This window comes from Lepisosteus oculatus, chromosome 28, assembly GCF_040954835.1.
Source record: "Lepisosteus oculatus isolate fLepOcu1 chromosome 28, fLepOcu1.hap2, whole genome shotgun sequence".
NCBI classification, from domain to species: Eukaryota; Metazoa; Chordata; class Actinopteri; order Semionotiformes; family Lepisosteidae; genus Lepisosteus; species Lepisosteus oculatus.
This window is the reverse complement of record NC_090723.1, coordinates 843,809-865,811: the sequence shown is the minus strand read 5'-3', so window position 1 is coordinate 865,811 and position 22,003 is coordinate 843,809. Positions and strand designations below refer to the sequence as shown.

Genomic DNA, 22,003 nt, shown 5'->3' with positions numbered 1-22,003 from the left:
TTTATAGTGAGAGCGATTTCTTGTCATGTGATGTACTGTACCCCCACTCCTTTAAAGAAAACCCTCTAAGAGCCCCCCAAAGTACGATCCTTGCAGTGTATGAGGCCAGCAGGCTGTGCTTCAGAGCTGAAAGAACACCTGTATCGTTGTGACACACAAGGCCACCTCACTTTGTGTGTGTGTCTAATGGAAATCAAATAGCTGTCATGTATCTCTTGCCCTTTCTGCAGTGTACAAAAGCCTGAGTGATGTATTGCACTGTGATATATCTGCAGTTACTGACTGCTGCATGCTGGTGAAATTACTGTAGATGGAACCCTCAATCTCTCTGCTTCTCTCCTTCCCCTCTTTCCTGTTGTTACCACTGCGCTGCAGTAACTACTGGCTACTAATGTGCAGTTTGTGCTGCTCTAACCAGGGGGTTAAAATTCAGCAGAAGCCTTTTCTGGGCCAGCTTTTTTCCAGGGCAAGAGCACAGCTTGAAGGAGCCTGACTGCACCATTTCTATTTGTTGTTAATGTCTCATTGAAGTCTGAGGAATCATGTTACTCACGTGGGTTCAGATGTTATTGAATATCACCTCCCTGATGTATACTGTATATACTGTAGGTACGATATGTGCTTTGCATTGGTCTTCTCTTTTCAGTCAATATTTTTCTTTCTTTATGCAGAAACACCATTCCATTAAGATCTTCTTAAGACATTTTAGACCTTTTATTATAAGCTCATGGTAAGTCCTGAGAGATCTGCATTTTGTAGCGTAAAAAGCAGGTAAAATGCTTGCATTCTTTAAATGTTTCAGTAAAGGTGAAGCCAAATCTGAAATCCCAGTTCTTTACCTTGTCCAGAATTTAACATGCCAGATTTTCACTTATACCCAGAGATTCTTTGAATCTACGTATCGCGGAAGAGTAGTAGCAGCATGTCAACATCAGGGATGTGTCCGCCAGGTTATAATCAGTCTGTAAGAGTGTGTAAATTGTGCTTTAAAAATAGGACTGTTTCATTGGTATTGATGGAATTTCCTCTACTGTATATTATCCTCAGGACTTTTCCAATTATGCATGAACTGTATTTGTACCCATGTATACACATACAGGACCCATATATATAAATATAGTTTCAAAGTACTGTATACATATATCACGTTTTGTAGAAGTTTATTCAGGAAGTTCACTAACAAATGCTCACTGAGACAGGCACTGTTGGAAGATATCAGGGCAGACTGAAGGTCAAAGCACACTTGTTTGGTATATTACACTGTTGCTAAGTAATGAATTACCAGGCACCTTCTTTCCTGGAACACAGTGTTTACTTGCTAGAGCTTTATGAATTATTTCTGTCACAAGGACACAGCTTCATATGCTTGGTTCTCAAATCTTACGGTCAATCCACTTAAATCAATGGAAATAGCTCACAGGGAAACCTGTCACTGAATGCATTTTCCTTTTAATGCCACAGAGACATTTAATGGTCTTTGTTTCCTAGAAGTATAAAAAAATTAAAGCTTATTTTAAGTTACTACCAGAAGAAATAAAGACAAAAAAGGAATTCAGTGTGACACATTCACAGTTAAAAAAAACCCTCCTGGGACTTTCAATTTGTTGTAACATGAGTTGGTAAGTTATTCACATTGTAAGCTTGACACTCATAGGACTTTTCTCCAGTGCACCGTCACAAAGCTGATATTTTTTGGCAGACTTGCGGTTCTCCAATGACAAGCTGAGCAGCAGCAAATTTTCATTTCAACCCACAACACTCACAAAGAAGACCTGGACACAAACTGCACAGTAACTTGACCGAATCAAACAGTAAAAGCCCTCATTGGGAGTGTAGGCAGAGCTCAGAGATTACCATTTTGAGTGTATGTCATGTCAATAGCTGGTTTGACAAGAATTACCCAAGAACACCTCGCCAGGTGCCATTGTTCTTCAGTGCTTCAGCTGCAGGGGTATGTTCATGTTTCCCTCTGCTATTGCTTCTCTATAGCAGGCAGCTGCTTCTGGGTGCACAGGTCAACACAAATTGTGGGGAGCCAGTACAGAAAACTGTCTAGTGTAGCTCAGAGGTGCAACATTGCCTATGCGGACTACACCTCCCATAAACCCGCTGGATGACTTCAAAGTTGTTAAGCAGCCTATCAGTTGTAATGTCCTGCGGACGTCCTGCCCCAGGCCTGGTAGTTTTCTGGTAGACTTTGGACCTTTGACCACCTGTTTCACATGATAATGATAGAGTACCAACCTTGTAATCATCATTTTTGAGCTCTACACGTTTATTAAAGGCGGAACAGGAGTGAAACTCTGCCTGCTTCATGATCTTTGAGAAGGATCAGAGACGCAGCCGTGCTGAAGGGGGCAAGCAAAGGTACTTCATCCTTTCACACCTCAAGAGGATCCCACAGAGCCTCACTGACAGGCTTGGCAATGTCCTGAAATGCATTCTCCTTCCACTGTGTTGTCGTTGCGCTGGGCCCCAGAGTTTTTTGTGACTCGATGATAGCTGCGCCCCAACCCCCAAAGAGAACATGGGCATCTCCCCATCAGGTGCCCGTTCAGTAGCGGCAGGTCTCCTGTATCTTTCTGTTTGTTAGTGGGCCTCGTCCTGTTGCCATGGCTGCAGCTTCTCCCTCCTGAGCTGCTTATTACAGTGGCATGTTTATATGTGTCATGCACTCACCAGTTCTGCTCTCTCTCGACATATGGTCACCACCCAGTCTGTAAAAACAAACTGTGCCTACTGTTTTAGTTCACATTGGCAATGCTGATTTGTTCATACTCAGATAACAAAACAGCACCCTGAACCCTTGTTTTGTTTTTGATCCATAATCCTTCTTTAAAAAAAGCCACCTTATATTTTGGTCTGGTTTCAAAGTTTCTTTAAAGGATGCCTACTTTTCTTCTTGAACACATATTGTCTTCCTTTGTTATTCACATGCAGTATACAGTATAAGTCTGTGTTGACAGCCCTGAGGAGTTCTAACATCCTCTAAAATCCTTTTCTTATTTGCATCTGTTGTGTTTTTGTCTGTCATTTAGTTTCCCTCTATTCAAAACCACAAGCATTAAAGTTCAATGAAGAAGTGTCCATCACATCAGTGGCCACATGTTTAATTGCAATGAGAATTTGCCTTAGTTACTTTTTTTAGGGATCTTTTAGTATGCATCTGGGTGGAAATCTACACATCCCTCAAAACAGATGCAAATGTTATCGGCATCACAAAGAAAACGCACCACCAGAGATTGTATTTCCTGCATCAATGGAAAAATCTCAGTGTTTCCCGGCCCATTCCCTTTCAGTTTTTAGAGGCATTATTGAGAGCATTCTCTCAGCTTCTTGAACCGTTTGGTTTGGCAACATGTCTGTCCATTCTAGAGACGATTGCAACACATCGTCCACTGTGCAGAGAGAGTCACTGGCTGCCATTTGCCATTTACTGATGACCTGCATAAACTCAGTCTAAAGAAGTGAGCAGAAAAGATTGTCAAGGGCTCCTCCCATCCAGGATACCATCTGTTTAAGACATTTGCCTTGGGGAGATGCTACCGGTCAAACCAAAGCTGCTCAGCCACAGCCAATAGCCTGCTTAGCCTGTGTAAGAAATGTTCTCTGATTCAGCCTCTCTGGACTCTCTATATACAATAGTGTTTATGCTAATGCAATCTCTTATGATCCCTATGCTTGGACGATACTGCAGACACAGCTACAGTACTTTGTATTTTGTATGGGTTCAACAGCCAGCAGCAGCATCTTTTTTGTTCAAAAATGATGTGAATTTCCTCATTGTAATTAGTCGCACAGAGCAAGTGTGGACCTCTCTTAATAAATTCATCATGAATTATTTCACAAAGAATTGACTCTACCCCTGAGGGTCTTACAATGCTGAATGCTGATTCTCACTTTCAGAGCCACTCTGATTGTCTTATTCAACTCTTAGGCCGGCACATAGAACTCACTGACACCTTAAAGATGAGTTCAAGGGGAAATTAATGCATCAAAATCAGGTGGTAATTTGTTATACTAAAAATATTTTTTAAACAGTTGGAGAGATGCTTTTATCAGCTCATTAAATAGAGTATGTGGTATTGCTTGAATGAAATTGTTACTTTTGAACCAATTGTGTTAACTGCATGTAGAGTAATAAATTCATCCAGAGTGGAGTAAATGTAATCATCGCATTCCCCAGACTGGGGAGTGAATGAAGGTAATGGCATTAGCGAACTCTTCAGCAAATGGATATTAAAAATGAAATTTGAGTTTTGAAAGCAGAAAATATTTAAATTAATTATTTGTTTTACTGCTCCCTTAGAGTCATAAACTGTTAGAAAAACAGTTGCTGCTGTCCATATGTAAATTTATGCTGCATAATTTAAATTTAGTTAATGTAAGAGGATGCAATCCACCTGAACGTCCTCCTGTTTTTATTATGAGATCACAATTCACAAAATGGAATCTGCAGATCTGTGAACTACCAGTTTCATGGTGCTATATCTGTATCCTAAAGAGCTGCGTATTAAAACTGATAACATACTCTATAGTACAGAATCTCTCTCTCTGGAAAAGCCCTTCCTGTTCTGTAGATATCTGAAATCTGAACGTTTACCTAAATCTTACAATTGCAATGGAATTCTCTGTGAGTGAAGGTTGTGTATGAAACTGCTATGCAAAGGTATTAGACTGAATAAGGAGTTAGAATATGTGTGTGTTATGATCCACAACAATTTTCTCAAAGCCTCCACTAGTATTTTCTACTGCTGTAACGACAGTTATTAGTTAATGGGTGAACAGAAACCAAGCCTGTCATTTAGCAGTGTTAATCTCACACTGAACAGTTCACTTGATCACATGATCTCGCTGGTCTAATGACATACGATCAGCTAATATGATGTGTTGCAGTATTTTATCCTTCAATGTACCTGTTAGATCCGATTGACTCATTAGCAGGTGTCCTTTACCAGACAGCGACTCCTAGGGAAGGTCATGACATCTCAGAGCCTATCCTGAAAGTGTGGAGCTCAATGCAGGACATGCAAACACACAATGCCAATTAAGAGACACCAAATAACACAGAAAGTATGTCTCTGGGAAAGATGTAACCAGAGCTCCCAGCAAGAGTCCATGCCAACGTGATAGGGACACGCAGACTCCACACAGAATGTGCCCCGCCTGGAACTGAATCACAGAGGATCCCGGAGCCAAGACAGTAGCACCAGCAGCCACATTACTGAGCCACCCTTTCTGCACGACAATAAAAGGTGACTTTTTGCTATATAAACTACAAATAATTAATAATAATAATTCTTGGCGTGATTTTATTTAGTGTTTTTTTGCACATTAAAGCAAAAATAAGCTGCCTGATAAAAAAAAACAGAAGAGCTTTTCTCTGACGCATGCAGAAGTTTTACAGTTAAAACAAAAATCTGCTCATATGGTATATGTATATACCAGCGTCACTGCACAAACACTGAGGTACAGTCTGGCTCACTGTTATAATTAAGATTATACCAGATAATACTAGATAATGCAGAGACAGAGCCTAAAAAGGGTAGTTTAAAAGTTTTTATTATAATATCTAAGTGAATTGCATCATCTTAGCATCATAATAGCTCAATAGCATGGCTTTTAGACATGTGGGAGGCTATTTGAATATATTATTGCCTAACAGCAGCACATAGAAGTCCCCAGGAGCCTTCACTAATTAGGAAAAAGTCCCAAGATACAGTAACTGTTGCCTTTGATGGTAGATTCTTTTCACAACTTAGAAAGGAATTTTAAACAAAGAACCTTGAATTTCCTTGAAGTGATATGGACATTTTCATCTAACATTTTTTAGAATGATACAATTCTAGGAAAGAATGTGATCATCTTCGCTCTACTTGAGATCCACTCCACAAGAGTGCATTGTTATATTAAACTCAAGAGCAAATTGATGCTGAAGATGCTGATAACGATTCTTGTAGACCTGAACTCCTACATATTAAAATGAAGGAGGAGAGTTCAGATCCACCCTTAAATTTCTTAGAAATAAAAAAGCAATGTTTCTACTAGGGGAGAGGGAGAATGAGAGAGAGCAGGAACATGAGCTTGTTAAGGAGAATCACGACCTTCCAAAGACATGGAAATCTGGGAGACTGGCATTAAGACACCAGTAAAACTCTCTCCTTGAGAACTCTCTTCTCATGAGAAGCTTGTTTAGAGACTATGTTTTCCTTTTGTATATTTTGTACCTCTCAGGATTCCTAACCGGCCACAAAACTGTGCCTGCCAGTGTATCTGCAGGCAGGTAAACAAACAAAAGTGCTGTAGGTAAAGCAGAGTATTAGAAAGGCTGTGAACGAGAGAGTGCCCTGGGATTCATACACAGATAAATGCACAAGAAGAGCAGGCAGAGACAGACGCATGAAGTATCTAGTCTGAGAACTGCTTTTTAGGCATCACACTAACAGCCTCAGAATTGTAAGGTGTGTGTCTGGGACTGTGGTCTTTCTCCTCCGGAGAGAGCGAGGCTAGACGCTACCCTTCCCACATCCCTCACAACTCCCTCAGGAAACACCGAGCGCGCACTCTCCACCACTCCCACGGCGTGCCATGGCTCTGTCCTGTCTGTGTGTCCTCAGGCAGCACGGCCTGTTTTTGTCTGAGGCTGATTCACCTGCTCCTACCTCCCCTTCCCTGCTTGTGCAGAAAAAGCAACAACTTCCCATTAGAAATTCCGCTATGCCTGTCAGATTTCTGTGGAACACAGAGAGACTGCCTGCTTTGCTACATTTCATTTATATACCCGAATGTGGATCTCTGGAGACGGCCTCATGTTCCTTTTTTTAAACACTCAATGCTTTTGAATTTCCATATGGTGTTTGACAGAGATCCATTTTAGCTTTTGAATTTTTCGGCTCTGCTTTAATCTTTTGCTCTGTTATTTACAAGGTAAACAGAACAACACAAAGCTAAGTAATAACCAGTGAGAGTACTGTAAATCACGACAAAGCACAGCACAGCTCACTAAAACGTATTATTACTGCAGAAAACTACTCTTAACATTAATTTGCACAAATACAAAGCATATAAAGGAAACCCACTTTAAATATTAAGACTGGTGTGTCAGCTACTTTATAATTGCAGTTTTAAAACCCTTAGTCAAAATGCTGTCAGTGTAGCTCTGTCTGTAAGTGCTCAGATTCCTCGTTGTTGCTTTTGCTGTTGTAATATAAGCTCAGCAAACACATCATAAAACAAGCTTTACTACAAGTACCTTAGTATTTATTACTAAGCATACAGTATCTAATTAATTATATGAATGAAGTTTAATTTAGCAGAAGCAGTAGGTTTAATACAGCTTTTCTTGTGCTTATGCTCTGCTGGAGTTAGTGGGGCTGTGCAGGGGAGCACTACTCTAGAAGCTCCTGCGTGAACTTTCAGTGATGCGAAACTCCTCCCCTGACCACAGACCTGCAGGGCAAACAGCCGGAGCATCCCAGCAGGACCGCGAGCAGACATGGCGCTGCAGGGCGAGAAGAGCTGTGCAGAGGCCGGGGGGTCTGAGGACTCGACAGTCACACAGCTCTGGAGAGACCGTGCTACTGTGCAGCACATCACAGCAGAGTCCTGCTCCTCAGGGGCTGAAATCTAACAGGTGCCTCAGTTTGGAGGATAAACCATTTACAACCAGAGGCCATGAAAGCACAATTAATTCCAATTAAACATTAATTAGATCAATTTAACCATCTTCCTAGCGGCTGAAAGAGATGATGATCTACAGAAGCCTGAATTACAGTACCTGTGTATGAATCAAGGCCCTGCAGGGGCAGGGCAGGCTGACCCACTGCATTCAGCCCAGCTCTGCAATACAACGGTAATCCTTTCAAGACTACAGAAAGCCAGGGTGGCCATCTGGTCCTCTCGTCCTCAGGGCCCTCTCACACAAGACAAGAATACTAAAGGATCCTTTAAAGTAAAAGGAACTGGCTTTTTAATTAAGCCAAAGCTGTGAAAAAATACAACAGTGTTCTACGCCATGGAATAAAATAGATTTCCAGCATTTTTTTTTATTCCTAATATTTCACTTTCTTCACAGCTGAAACCTCAGGATCCTCCTGTTAACGGATCACCAGAATCTGGACTCACACTCCCAGATGACATCAGTCACACCAGTCAGTCAGCTATTCTCCTCTTGTGACTGAAGGCAGAGGCAGCAAGACACAGCTTGCCGTGTGCGACAAGTAAGCAACAGTATCCAGCCATTCATCCCAGCTTACAGACAGCTCTAAAATATGTCCCTGTCCTGAAGGCAGTGGGTCCAGATGGCCACCCTAAGCACTGCAGCGGACTAACAGTAACTCTGTCTCTCCTCCAGCTGTTTCTGTCTTCTAGCTGACAGGTATTCAACTGTTTTTCCAATTGAAGCATTCCCTGGACAGTTGTGTTAAATCTCCCCCACACACACAGACGTCGTGAACTAAGTAGATCAATTGTACAAATGGCAAAGTTCACACAAGGGAGGGCAATCCTGGTCCAGGAGGGTCTGTGTCTCCTTGGTCGTCTTTTCTAGGTTTCTTTGAAGCAACAGCTCCTGGACCAGCAAGAGTCACCCCTGCTTCAGACAGTGATGGCTGATATGCAGGGCCTGTCCATCACAGGGCTCTCACACACAGGAGTCAGAGATCAGTTAGACAGGGGAACATGTCTTTGGGAAGAAATCTGGGAGAACTGTGAGGAAGCTGCACCTACAGTACCACAGTGCCACTGTGCTACCCATTACAATGTACCAATTAGATTTGTCGTTTATTAGTAAAACAGCTTTAAATAACATTAAATAACTGCGTTTAAGAATTGTAGCCTGTAAATAATCACTCAGGTCAGAGTGCCTACTGTCTTTTCTTAATAAGGCTTTGTTTAATGAGTCTTAATTCTTTGGAAACCCGCGTATCCCCATACAATCGAGTGAGAGTCGCGTTACAAAGTCGCTGACGGGCAGTTTATTGAATAACTGCAGTTCAAGCGCTCCCCCTTGTGCTCACTGGCTGTTAATCACAGTTTTGCTTTTGTTTGGGGGAATTGCGCAGTTTTACTCTTTTAAAAAGTGCGTTCACAGGCATGTCGGCCTGTCTGAGCATGACAGATTTTTACCGCCGATGAAACTTTCTTGGACTCTCTTTAGACTGACCCCAACGGAGGCCGAGGCGTGCAAACTGGGAGCGGAAAAACAAATATCCAGCAAAACCGCTGAGCCAGACATTGCTTCATCGCTATTCTTGAGTTACAAACCGATCTGCACTTGGAAAAATGTGTTACTGATCCAGTTAAGGTTAAACTAGACATATATATGATTTTTCCGTGGTTTTAAGCTGTTATCAATTAAAAGAGACATAAAAACCCAAATATATTCCGAATCAGGAGGTCAGTAGATTGGATAGTTGGGAAGAGTCTGCGCAGAATTACATTGACGATCCAAAACAACGCACCATCTCCTATAAACAGAATAGCCGTTTCACCTCTTCTGTTTTTAAGAAAACAAGGTCAAGTCATTAAGCATAACCCTAAGTGAAACCAAGTACGAAAATTATTTAATTAACTGCTTAGTCAGCAGCCGTATCACCCTGCAACTCACAACTGACAACCTCCAGAAGTTCAGCAGTGTGAGCCCGTCCAGCACCTGGATGGAGACTCCTGAGGAAAACTGAACCGCTGCTGAAAGAGGTGTTAGTGGGGCCAGCAGGGGGCGCTCACTCCAGCCTGTGTGGGGTCTTAATGACCCCGTATAGCGACGGGGACGCTACACTGTAAACAAGCGGTGTCCTTCGGATGAGACGTAATTCCAAATTCCTGACTCTCCGTGGTCATTAAAAACCCCAGGGTGTCCCTCGGAAAGAATGGCTGTGTTAACCCGACGGCCTGGCCAAACTTCCCATTTGTCCTTTACCAGTCTTGGCCTCTTATTAAATCCCAACTATAAGTTGGCTTCATCAGTCTGCTCTCCTCCCCAATGAGAGCTGCTGTGTGCTGAGCGCACTGGCGCATCATCCAGGTGGGGCTGCACACTGGTGAGGGTGGAGGGGAGCCCCGTGACCCTTAAAGCGCTTTGAGTGGAGTGTCCAGAAAGCGTAAAGAATTATTATTGTTATTTCTGAACAGAGGGGACGCCCTTCCTTACACTACTATATTTTAGTAGTATCTTAAAAAAATAAGACAATGAGAGACCGTTGAGAAGCGAACAAAAGACGCTTGACAAAATCAGAGCTGATTAAACGAATAAGGAAAAGCGCTGCGGCCTCTATCAACAACACGCCGGACAGACAGCAGGGCCGACCAATGGAGAGGAGCAGGAGGGGCTTATCGGAGTAAGGTGTGTGTGTGTGAGAGAGAGGTAACTGCTCGCCGGGACCGCGCTGAAGATGTTGTACACCGCGATATTCGTGGCTTTAGTTGTCATTGTGGTGCTGCACAAGTATGTCGCCCGCAGAGCTGGACCGAACCCGTTTGCCCGGGACACGCGAGAGCCGCCGAGGGCTCTGGTGCGGAGCAAGCAGGAGAAAAACAAGGTCCTGAAACAAGGTGAGCGGCGGCCAGGGCTGTGCGCCCACACCGCTGGGCTCGGAGCACCGGGCGCACAGCGGTTCCGACCCGAAGCCCCGTCATGTTCCCAACAGTTCTGCAGAACCGAGGAACAAGTTCGACGTTTCAAAGCCCTTGGGCTTTCCGCTTAAAAGGGATTAATGCGCGCACGTTTGCCTTTTGAATCAGAAAACGGATTGTTTTTTTTATTTTCTATCGTTTTGATTCGAACACTGTTCTTTTTTTAAAATATATATATATTATGTGTATTTGTCGCGAGTTGTCCTACTTCGTGTGTCTTTTCTTTAGATCGCATGTCTGGGGGGTTAAAGGTCGCAAGGTGGCTCAGGCTCAGTTTTGCAACCGTACGAAAACATTTCCTGCAGGAGTTTAGGGAGAAGGTGGCGGCATTAAGCAACGCGAATGATCAGGAAGTGTATGTAAATCAAAATAAAAGTCGGAAGTGGCGATTCTTCCGAATGCCTGTAATAATGTGGTTTTAGAACTCCTGCTAGATTTGCACAAGGCAGACTTAAAAAGCTCAATTTTACAGATAGACTAAAGCAGGACCACCTTACAATAATAACTAAAGAGGTTTATAACCCCGGCTGGGACATTTCTAGATCACTGTACTTGCAGGAATGCCTCGGGGCTTTTGCCCCTAAAGGTATCTGGGCTGTTTGCCTGAGTCCTGGGGGTGTGGGCAGGTGTCTGCTGTTTTTATGCAGGCAGAGTCCAAGACTCACTCCCCCGAGTAGTTGATGTAGGCTGTGTGGGTGTGGGGGTGTTTCCGATGCCAGTGGCCGGCGATCTTTCCGAGGCTAACGGCGGGCGCCTGTTGGCTCTCTCCAGGGTTCCTGCCCAGCCGCGTGCCGGAGAGCCTCGACGCGCTGGTGGTCGGCAGTGGCGCCGGCGGGCTGGGGGTGGCGGTGATGTTGGCCAGGGCCGGCAAGCGTGTCCTGGTCCTGGAGCAGCACGACCGGGCCGGGGGCTGCTGCCACACCTTCACTGAGAAGGGCTTCGAGTTCGACATCGGTGAGGCCCGCGGGCGGGGTGCGCTGTCTGCGCCGCTGGGAGTTTGCTTTCAGCTGCCTGGCAGTGGGCGGTCGGTGGAGCACAGTGGCACACGTCCTGGAGGAGACACTGCCTGGGAACCTGCAGAAAACCCAACTCGTTCCTCCCCTTTAATCAGGCAGAGCCTTGCTGTCCTCCGCTGTTGCCATCGAGCGTACTGATAGACGGGCATCCTGGGCACCGTGTTTGGTAACCACTGCTGCAGGTGGCACCCACAAAACCACGTCACAGCCTCTAGGAAAGGCCACTGTATTAAAACTGCATTTATGATACATGCACATTAATCATACAAAATGAGAACGACATTTATTCAAGAAGAAAGAAAAAGGCTGAAATTGGAAAACGTGGTGCTAAGAGGCTTTATGACAGCGGATGTGTTTATCTTTTGAAGAGGATTACGCTCATTAACGTGTCGTAAGTGTGTGTGGTGGAAGGATGCTGCTCGGAGTGTTTGATAGTGAGGGCTGTGTTGCAGATTCCCATTTCCGTACCAGGCCTGGAGCGCTGCTGATCGTGTGCTCTTGGCAACAGGAATCCACTACATCGGGGAGCTGTCGGAGCACAAGCCACTCCGCGTCATGCTGGACCAGCTGACCGATGGCCAGCTGCAGTGGGCTAGTCTGGACAACCCCTTCGACCTGGTGGTTCTGGGTCCTGCCGGGAGCAGACGGATCTACCCCATCTACAGCGGGTGGCAGCGCTTCCCAGAAGAGCTGAAGAAGTTCTTCCCGGAGGAGGAGGAAGCCATAGATAAGTTTTACGAGCTTGTAAAGGTATTTAATCATCAAGCAGGCAGCTGTTCACCAGAGCACCTTAACAAGGAGCATTAGTTATCTAAAGAAAATGCAATGTGTAATCCATCCATTCTCTACTTCATCCAGTTAGGCGTTGCAAGAGAGCCTGTCCTGGCAAGCAGTGGGCACGAGGCAGGATGTGCCCTGGGTGGGACGCCAGTCCATCACAGGGCACACAAACTCACACACACTCACGGCAGGGCCAATTTTCTCAAAAAAACAATCAAGTTACCAGTATGTCTTCACAGGGAGAACATGCAAGCTCCATGCGGATAGCACCCCAGGAAGTGAGCCCAGGACCCCAGCACTGTGAAGCAGCTTTGCTAACCACTGCCACTGCAGGGGCCCTGCAATGTGTGAAATATCTGAGAGGCAAAACGACACGTCGTCATTGTGTTACAGTAGATATGCAACACTGATACAATGGAAATCAGTGTGTGATAAAGTAAACATGAATATTCAGTGTTTTTGGCTCTATAGTTCAGCCTGCTGAAGAATGGAAACATCATGACAGGCGTAGCAGTAGTGTATAATCAGAGGAGCTCTCCCTTCTTGGCGAACCCTTCGGACTTTTCTGTGAAACAGTGATTCCTGTGGTTTTCCTGAGGTCGGTGAGAGACCCTGCTCCTGCTGTCAGTAGCCACACTTCTCTCACATGGGGTCATCTCACATGCCCAGCTTCGCAACAGTACTGGCCGAGCTAAACTGAGGTTAGGAAGTCCAGGAATGGTGACAACTGAGGTCTGTAAAAGTGTCTTCATTTTAAAATAAGACTTATTTGGTCTCACGTTTTATATTTGCATTCCAGGATGATATCCTCCTTCACCAGTCAGGAGTTACTCTCAATGAGATTCTTATCAAAGGTTGTCGCACAGCTTCCTGTAATGACTATGTGAAAGCTCCTGATGTTGAAAGGTGATTCATCTCAGAGGGAAGCCACTGTGCTGGCCCCACGTTCAGTGAGAGCTGTTTCATAGTTTTCTCTTGTGTATTTCAGAAATGTGGAAAAGGAATTTGGATTCTGGCTGTTTTGAAAACAATCCCTGTCCTGCTGGCCAAGCTCCTCGTCTACACCAGGCTAGTGAATTGGCTCTCTCCGTTCTTCACGATGGCCGCCAGAAGTGTAACCGAGGTGGTCAATGAGCTCACAGACAACAAGGACCTCCGTGCTGTCTTTAGTTACATCTTTGGGACCTACGGTAAGACACATCGCAGAGGCCAGGAAACTGCTTTTAAGGCAGCTTAACGCTTGATGTTTATGTTGACAATTTTTCTATTGGCTTTAGTTCAATCTTAATCCTCCCTCTGCACATGTAAGATTATGGTAGACGCTAGATTTCGGAAGATCGCTTTTACTGTGGCTGAGTGACGAGAGTGAGGGGTTGCGGAGCAGGCCAGGTGACGTCTCTCCCTCTGTCTCGAGCTTCCTCATGCTTGTGGGTGGCTATAGTTTCTAATGCAACGGCTCCCCTCGTCCTTCAGTATTCTGGCTTACGGGGCATGGAGACTGGAGGCAGTGATAGAATCAGGGTATGGCTGCGTGATGGAGTCGTGGTAGCTCAGACAGCAAGGGCATCTAGCTCCTGACTGGAATGTCCCGGGTTCAATCCCAGGTAGGGTCAAGCGATGTAGCTCTAATTCCTTCCAGATGGCTCCCAGGTCTTCTCAGCCTGCTTTCCGAATGAGTACCGGGGGTTAATCCTTCCGGGGGTAATAGGCCAGCCGGAGCGTGATGCTGACCACATCACCTCCACCTCCAGTGTCGGATGGTCAAGAAAAATGGTGGCCCTTTTCCCCCCATTCCCCATGGGCTTTTATGGCCTAATAAGGGACCTGCCTTCCTGCCTATGGCTGTGTGCAATTGGTGAGAGGCAGGTGCACACAGGACAGAGGAGCTTCTCAGAGGGGACAGGGCTGCGAGCGATGGTGCAGACTGGATTTCTGCAGATGGCCGTTTCTGACGCTGGAGGGTTGAGGGAAGAGAAAGCAAACGAGGGAGGAGTTTCACTCCAACAATACTTGTTCTTCATTTCCGCTCCCTTCAGGGTTTAGTCCCAACATTTATCAACAATTCCAATTTCTCCAGTTCCCTGCAGGAGCTCAGAATATCTTTGTGCCCCCGTGTTTTGTTTCCTTTTTACAGTTCTGAGTGCTTCTGTAAGGGCTTCGTTCATTCTTCTGTTTGCACTATTTCGTTCTCATTTCACACTCAAGAGTTACAAAACTACAGCCAAAATGTTAAAACCCTGATTCTGCTGTCCTGAATCTTCTTTTTCTTCTCTTTTTTTTCCCAGGAAAGATTCCGAAAGAAGCCAGTTTTTCCATTCACAGCCTGATTTTCAGTCACTATTTGGGTGGGGCATGGTATCCTAAAGGGGGCGCCAGTGAGATAGCATACCACATGATCCCCATCATTGAAAAAGCTGGGGGCGCCGTCTTGGTCCGTGCGCCAGTTCAACGCATCTTGGTGAACGAGGCCATGGAAGCTTACGGTAAAGAAAACCCTCCATTAAAGAGAATTTCAGCCTTTTTGTTTTTCTGGATAAGTCTCGATCGGAGATGCTGCTTCATAGTTGGATCCTGGGTTCAGTTGTGGGCTGAGGCATCTTCTGTGTGGAGACTGCATGCTCTCCTTAGGTTTGTTAGGGTTTTTACCCATCTGCTGTGTTAACTGGCCCCTAAATTGTCCATGTGTGAGAGCACACTCTTGTGTGTGGCCTGTGATTGGTTGAAGTCTGCCTGATGCCCGGTGCTTATGGGATAGGCTCCAGCTTCCCATGAGCCTCTATGGCAGGAAGGTATGGATGACAAGTATACGACGCATAAATCTTGGTAGATGCCAACTGAAGATTTGCAGTCGTTTTATGATACGGTGGTTACCACACATTTCATATTTTATGAATATGGGCTTTATTCTGTATCTTGTTCACTTTTGCCTTCATTGCTCCATCATTCTTCTTTTGGTCTCTTTCAGTCAGAGGACCCCACATGGTTTGTTTGTGGACCACAGCCACAATTTCAGCAGAATTTTATAAGTGAATCTGGGATTGACTGTAACAAAGTCCAGCAATATGATATTAGAAAAGTGCTAGTGTTTTCCTTTTCCTAGTTTAGTCAATGGTGACTTGGCATAAGAATAGATATTTTTCAGTGGGTCTGAGGATTTGTTTGAGCATGGAGTGTGGATTTCTGTAGACGTCCTCTTGTTGCTTTCAGGAGTAAGTGTGATGAAAGGCCAAGAGGAGGTGAACATCTACGCGCCGATAGTCATCTCCAACGCAGGGATCTTCAACACGTACGAGAAGCTTCTGCCAAAGGAGATCCAGGCCCTCCCAGGTACAGAGACACAGCATGTATGTGGCTGTGATGCGTCACCACAGCTTCATCAGAGCACAGGGCAAATGTGCTCAGTCTACTCTGTTTATTACACAGCAACTTTAAAGGAGGTGTTTGACGTTTTTTAAAATTAAGAAATTGCTCCACAGAATGAGAGAGTGAAAAAATGGCAAATATATTAAAACTAATAAGGACAGGAAGTGAATAGTGTTGATATTTTAAGATCTCATATAGAGCTCAGTAGACATTTAAGAAGTGAACCGAAATTTAGACGTGGCTGTTCTCGGGATCAGGGTGGCACGGTGGGCAGTGCTACAAGATCCAGGGTTCGAATCTGTCAGTCTGGGTTTTTTCCAGATGCTCCACTTTCCACCCAGTCTGAAGGCGTGACGCCCCGGTTAATTGGCATCTCTAAATTGCCTGCTGGGTAAAGTTCTGGAACATTGCAACTCTGTATAAATTAGTTACTGGAAAGGGCCGGATGGATGTTCTCTGCATCTTTCAGATGGGCTCAAATCCTATCCCTTTACATGCTTGTGTTTAGGCAAAGTCCGAAGACACACGGGTATGTTAATTGGCCCTGGTGTGAGTGTGTGCTCTGTACCCTACCTTGCGCCTGTTGCTTGCCAGAATAGGCTCCAGCTCCAGTCCTGCGGTTTACATTCCTGGAAACCTTTCCTTGTTGTGACCTCAGTGGTTTAGCAGGCATTTAGCTTTGCCTGACATTTCTGCTAGCAAGCTGCAGCTGTCTTCAGGGATGAGTACCAGGCCATTCTGGGCAGCATAGTACCCAGAAGACCACCAGTCTGCTTGTCCTCCTTCAGTAAATCACTCCCTGCTAACTGCTGCTGCAGTCCGTGTTTCATATCTCGTCCGATATCCCGTGTTGGTATGGAAGACCATACCTGCTTGTGAACAGCTGTTTTGTGTTCTTTGCCCTGATACACATTTGATGTCTATTATTTGCTCACAGGTCTGGAATTATTTTTATGCAAGATGCTGTGTCACACATACTTTTATTTTTCATAGGATATGTGATTGTCAGTGGACTTTCTGACGATAATACGTAGGCTTCCTTATATTGTAACCTGAGAGACTGTCCAGTGGGCAGAAAGTATTCCATTTTAATAATACCCACATTACTATAGTCAGCATATCCTGTGTAATAAGAAGGTTGATCTTTGCACTCTGTTGCAGCTATTCAGTCTCAGCTTGGCATGGTTCAGCACGGGGAAGGTTTCTTGAGCATTTTCATGGGCCTGAATGGGACAAAGGAAGAACTTGGACTGAAGGCCGACAACTATTGGATCTTTGCAGAAGCAAACTTGGATGAACTGTGAGCTTACCTCTCTATCCATCTGTTTCATTGCTTAGTCTGCTGCATGTAGCTCCTACAAGGTATGATCTGGTCAGATCTCGGATGACAGCAGGAAAATTGGGTTGCTGCCAGCAGTGGCACTGGTTGACCTGGAGGTGATGCCCTTTACCTAGATCCAGCAATCACAAACTCTGTCCTCACTATAGCAACATGGAAACACTGCAGTGGGAGATACTGTTCTATTTCTTAGATACTTAGCACTGATGTCCTGGAAAAATGTCTCTTAAAGGCTTCTTTGTCTGACCCGCCTACTGACATTCACTCAGCAACTCTTTTCTTTGCCATACCCACCAAAAAGCTGCTGCATGACTGAGTTGCTGCTGCAACATATCTGCACATTATCATTTTATGGTGTGCTTTTAAACACTAACATTAGTACTATCATTACCTTTGTCCTTTATTTTTAATCCAAGGCCAAGGATGGAGAACAATATAAATGTCTTTTATTGTGACAACTGTATCAAACAGCTGAGACTGACAGAATATCAGTTGTTTTTTCCTTTGTCTTCTGGGATCTTAGGGAAGACTGCTCAGTCTTTTTCCTTTCCATTGCTCTTTACTTGTTTCTGTTTACACAAGTCACTATACAGTTTTCCTGCTGGGCTCCTCCACGTTGCTAATGGACCAGGCCAGCATTAAGAGTATGAATATGGTCACACCATGTGGTAAGCTGCTGTCTGGGGTTCACCCCAAGCACCTGGTAAGCTGTGTCTGCTCTTATCTTTTCTAGGATGGAGAAATACATGAAAGCTGAGAAGGAAGAAGCTGCTAAAAGCGTGCCTTTTCTTTTTATCTCTTCCCCTTCAACCAAAGACCCCACATGGGCGGAAAGAAACCCAGGTAGAGATGGGATTCGGACCTGTTCCATTGCTCCTGTTCTTACTCTCCAGGCAGGGGATGTTTGGAAGCAGTGGTGTGGATTTAGGAAATGGAATAAGTTCAACTCCAGTATTTAGATGAAATTTGTAAGGAAATGTCTTTCATATTTTGAATGGCGTTCTCTCCAACAATCGTGACACTAATGAGATCCAGGATCCTGCTGTAACTGGTGTTGGTGGACCACTAGGGGGCAGTCTTCCCTCTGGATCAATAGTACTAATCAATGCCCCAGTATGGGGATTGGGGATACTGTGCTGTAGCAGGTGCCATTAAAGATCCTGTGACAGTTTGTGAAAGAGTAGGCATGTTAATAGCCATGTGCAGGCAAACATCCACTCCAGAAGTTTGGCTTCTCACACAGGAGTTGAGTGATGATAATGTTGGTCCCCTTCTATATGAAAAACACTTAAGGACGCTCTGGGACTGAAAGCTCTAAATGAACATTAGGAATAGGTAGCAGACTGCTTTATCCCCATGGTTCACAGAGAGTAGTATTGACCAACTGTAGACAAACAGTTACTCCTGCTTATATATTTACATCTCATCCATCGGACAGAGCTTATGGAGGTCCAATCACTCTGTCTGTTTCAGGGCCACACCTAGAACTGGAAACAAGGCCTTTACATTCAGCACTGTGATGCTCCTGAAGTTTATTTATTTTTTTTAGTAGGGGATTCCTGTTCCTCTCTTACAGAAGTGTGGTGTTACCCTGTACATGTGAACATTGCTCAAGCTCTCTGTGTTCTCTGCCCAGGGAAATCCACTCTGACTGTGATAACCAATGCCTGCTATGAATGGTTTGCCGAATGGAAGGATGAGAGAGTCAAAAACAGGGGACAAGACTACAAGAGGCTGAAAGAGGCCTTCATCAGTTCCGTCTTGGACACAGTAGTGGAGATCTTCCCAAAAACCAAAGACAAGGTAACCAGCTTCATAGCCAGACCGCTGCAAAAATACCAGAGTAGGACACATTGTTGTCAGCTGCATTCATCTCTGAACTGTCACACTCTTGCTACACTGTACATCTGTGGAGGCCTCACACAGTACAGCCCTGTATGTACAGACATTTAAAAGTTACATTGTTCTTCCACTGCTAGTAGGGCATATTACACAACACTGACTGATTAAAAGACTGAGTTGATGAATAGATTGTGTAGATTGCTGGTCTCCTCATTCATAAGCCATTCAAAGCGGGTTATATGTTTCATGCACAGCAGACGTTCAAATAAAAATCTGTGATATGGCTGATAAAGGAATTTTGATCTCAACCGTAATCCCTGAGTTTCATCACCATTCCATGCATTAGTTTCCAAACGTATAGCAGTGTTCTTGATTTTTTTTTTTGGTATCTCTGGTACATTCATTGTGAAGTGAACCAGCTCTGCTTGCTCTTTGTAGATTGAGTATGTAGATGCTGGGACGCCTGTAACAAACCAGCACTACATTGCTGCTCCACGAGGAGAGATTTATGGCTGCGATCACAGCCTGGCTCGCTTCACCCCAGAGGCCAGCATCGCCATCCACCCCCAGACTCCCATTAAAAACCTCTACTTGACCGGTAAGTCTCTGTGCAGTAGCACGTCTTGTGTTCATACTGTCACGTCTCGGCGTCACCGCTGTGACAGTGCAAACCCTCTTGCAGACACCTGGGGGAATCTTGTTCACAAATAAACAGTGAGGTTAAGGAGAGGGGATTCACTCAACAAAACAAGAAATACATGAATAAGCCCCTGTGTAACTACCTACATTTGCCATCCTGTTAAGCTGTAAGTATTCACAAGGATGTAAAGGTTAGATAAATGTCTGTGGCACTCTTACCACACATGTTTCAGGGTAATGGAAATTGTGGAGTGATTACAGGCTTACATATAAAATCTGCAATATGATATTGTAAGGATGTTAATATTTATTACAGGATTCATAACACATTACAGTATTTTTCACCATGGGGTATATAATAACCGCAACATAAAAAACATTTTATAATACAAAACAATGCATTTGAGGACATTCAAATTGATGATGTAGTAATGCACTTTTATATTATTATTATTATTATTATTGCTTTTGTTAATGGAGCAATTAAGAATGTTTATAGGCTTCTTAAGTCGCAGTAACAGTATTTCTGGGGAGTCTGGAACGAGCTGCCCAGCCATGTTGTTAATAGCCTGGTTTCTGCCTCAGATCAAACTGCCAAATTGGCTAAATGGGTCGAAAGATCACAAATGAGAGCAGCCAGTCTTATGTTCTCACTGGGCGGCAGGTACCGACACGCCAGTGTTGTTGGCCTAGACGCAGCGCCGGCGAGTTCAGAGCGCAAAGTGAGGTGACCGCAGAGCCAGAGTCCTGGAGCTCCGCGCTGGGCTTCCAGGATGTCCAATCAGCCACTCAGCCTACTGCGCCCGGCACTAGGGCCGGATTAAAGCGGAGCGCCTCGGCAGGTCTCTGTTGAGCCTCTGAGAGCGAGCGTCTCGTGCGGGGGATTCCACTGACGTTCTGGCGGGCTGTTCTGCAGGTCAGGACGTGTTTGTGTGCGGGTTTGCTGGCGCCCTGGCAGGAGCACTCACCTGCGGCTCTGCTGTCCTCCGACGCAACCTGCACCTGGACGTCCTGAGCATGGCCAGGAGCCTGAGAGCCCCCCGCCACAAGAAGGACAGTTAGGAGAGGAGCTCGCCCAGCGCGCCGACCTGCGCCCGGATCTCCCCGACACAACCTCGGGGCGTGGGGCCCTGCCACATTAGAATGAGCATCCCCAAATCACATGTCCCAAACTCCACCTCCACAGGGAGACATCAGCTGTCTGTGGGGGTGTGCACGTCAGGCCCTGCGGAACACACAGGCCCCAGGACATTACGTAGTGTGTGTGGTTGTGCTGCATCTAGGCTGCTCAAATTTAATATGGCTGGGCTCTGCAGGGCAGAACCAGATGGAAACATCTCTTCAGTAGGAGGTGCTCTTGGGCTTTTATATCAGGATTACTCCATTTCAAGAGGTCGCTCAAGAAAGATTAACACTCTTCCTGAAGGTGGGGTGATCACTGGAGCTATTGACACTAACAGATCTCTTTCATACGATAATATTAAGTCATCAGGTCATGTGACATGCCACCTAGCACCTTCACACCAGAGAATTCTGGGAAGAGCTCTTTTATCTGACGAGAATGGAGTTATATTTTTCTCAATAGCAGGCATTTTTTAACAAGATTAAATTGGTTGTACTACTAAAACGTGTACCCTGTAAGATTTTCTGTTATGCTGTAGAATTTTTAACAGCTACTCCCTGTGTTTCATAATACTTTTCTTCTCTGATCTTAAAAAGTAAGGTGATTTTTTACTTAATTGAACATGAGTGATTTCAAGCAGAATGGTGACAAGGCATTTAATGCCACTGCCTCACAGCTCTTGGGTTTTTGATTGTGATTCTAGACCAGGAATCTTTCTGTGGGGGGTTTGCATGTTCTCCATGTGCTCCCGCAATCCAACGACATGCTGTCTGGGTTCATTGGTGCCTCTGAATTCCCTTGGTCCCATTCCTGTGTGAACACCCAGTGACAGACTGGCACCCAATCGAGGGTGTATCCTGCCGCATATCCACTGCCTGTAGGATTAAACTCTGACTCACTGCGACCCTACACTGGACCAGACTAAGCAGTTACTTAAAATAGATTATCAAGAGATTTTTCTCTGAATTATAGTCATTTTGATTTTGAGACAGTTCATGCTAAAGTCTATTATCTCAAATAATCGAGGTTTTCTCAAACAGGGGGAACAAACACTATCGTATGTACAGTAGATACTTTAATTTTATATTTAAGGCAAATATTAGTTTGATTTTTTACAGTTTGTACACAACAAAAATGCTTCTAAAGCCTCTCCTGTGTAATTAAAGGATGTTTTTTTGGAGTACGTTATCCTGCATGACTTTGAACCTTCACTGGAAAAATCTTCAGAGACTTGAAAAATGAGCAAGAGGAAATGTAAGCCCTTTAGTC

General features: G+C 44.8%; 1 protein-coding gene across 2 annotated transcripts in view; it reads left to right on the top strand.

The window, feature by feature from the left end:
- The window catches only part of LOC102682797 (all-trans-retinol 13,14-reductase-like), a 99,899-nt gene extending 77,985 nt beyond the window's left edge, over positions 1-21,914 (top strand). Inside the window, exons 3-14 of one of the 2 annotated variants that reach the window (XM_069185833.1) lie at positions 8,075-8,219; positions 9,158-10,551; positions 11,404-11,586; positions 12,157-12,398; positions 13,417-13,618; positions 14,714-14,911; positions 15,636-15,755; positions 16,953-17,091; positions 17,864-17,973; positions 18,767-18,933; positions 19,411-19,570; positions 20,528-21,914. In XM_069185833.1, coding sequence (XP_069041934.1) covers positions 10,392-10,551; positions 11,404-11,586; positions 12,157-12,398; positions 13,417-13,618; positions 14,714-14,911; positions 15,636-15,755; positions 16,953-17,091; positions 17,864-17,973; positions 18,767-18,933; positions 19,411-19,570; positions 20,528-20,673 — 1,827 coding nt within the window. In that variant the 5' untranslated portion in view covers positions 8,075-8,219; positions 9,158-10,391 and the 3' untranslated portion in view covers positions 20,674-21,914. Of the gene's footprint in view, positions 1-8,074; positions 10,552-11,403; positions 11,587-12,156; positions 12,399-13,416; positions 13,619-14,713; positions 14,912-15,635; positions 15,756-16,952; positions 17,092-17,863; positions 17,974-18,766; positions 18,934-19,410; positions 19,571-20,527 lie in introns of both variants that reach the window. The other variant, XM_069185832.1, reaches the window with a different exon arrangement.
- The last annotated feature ends 89 nt before the right edge of the window (positions 21,915-22,003 follow it).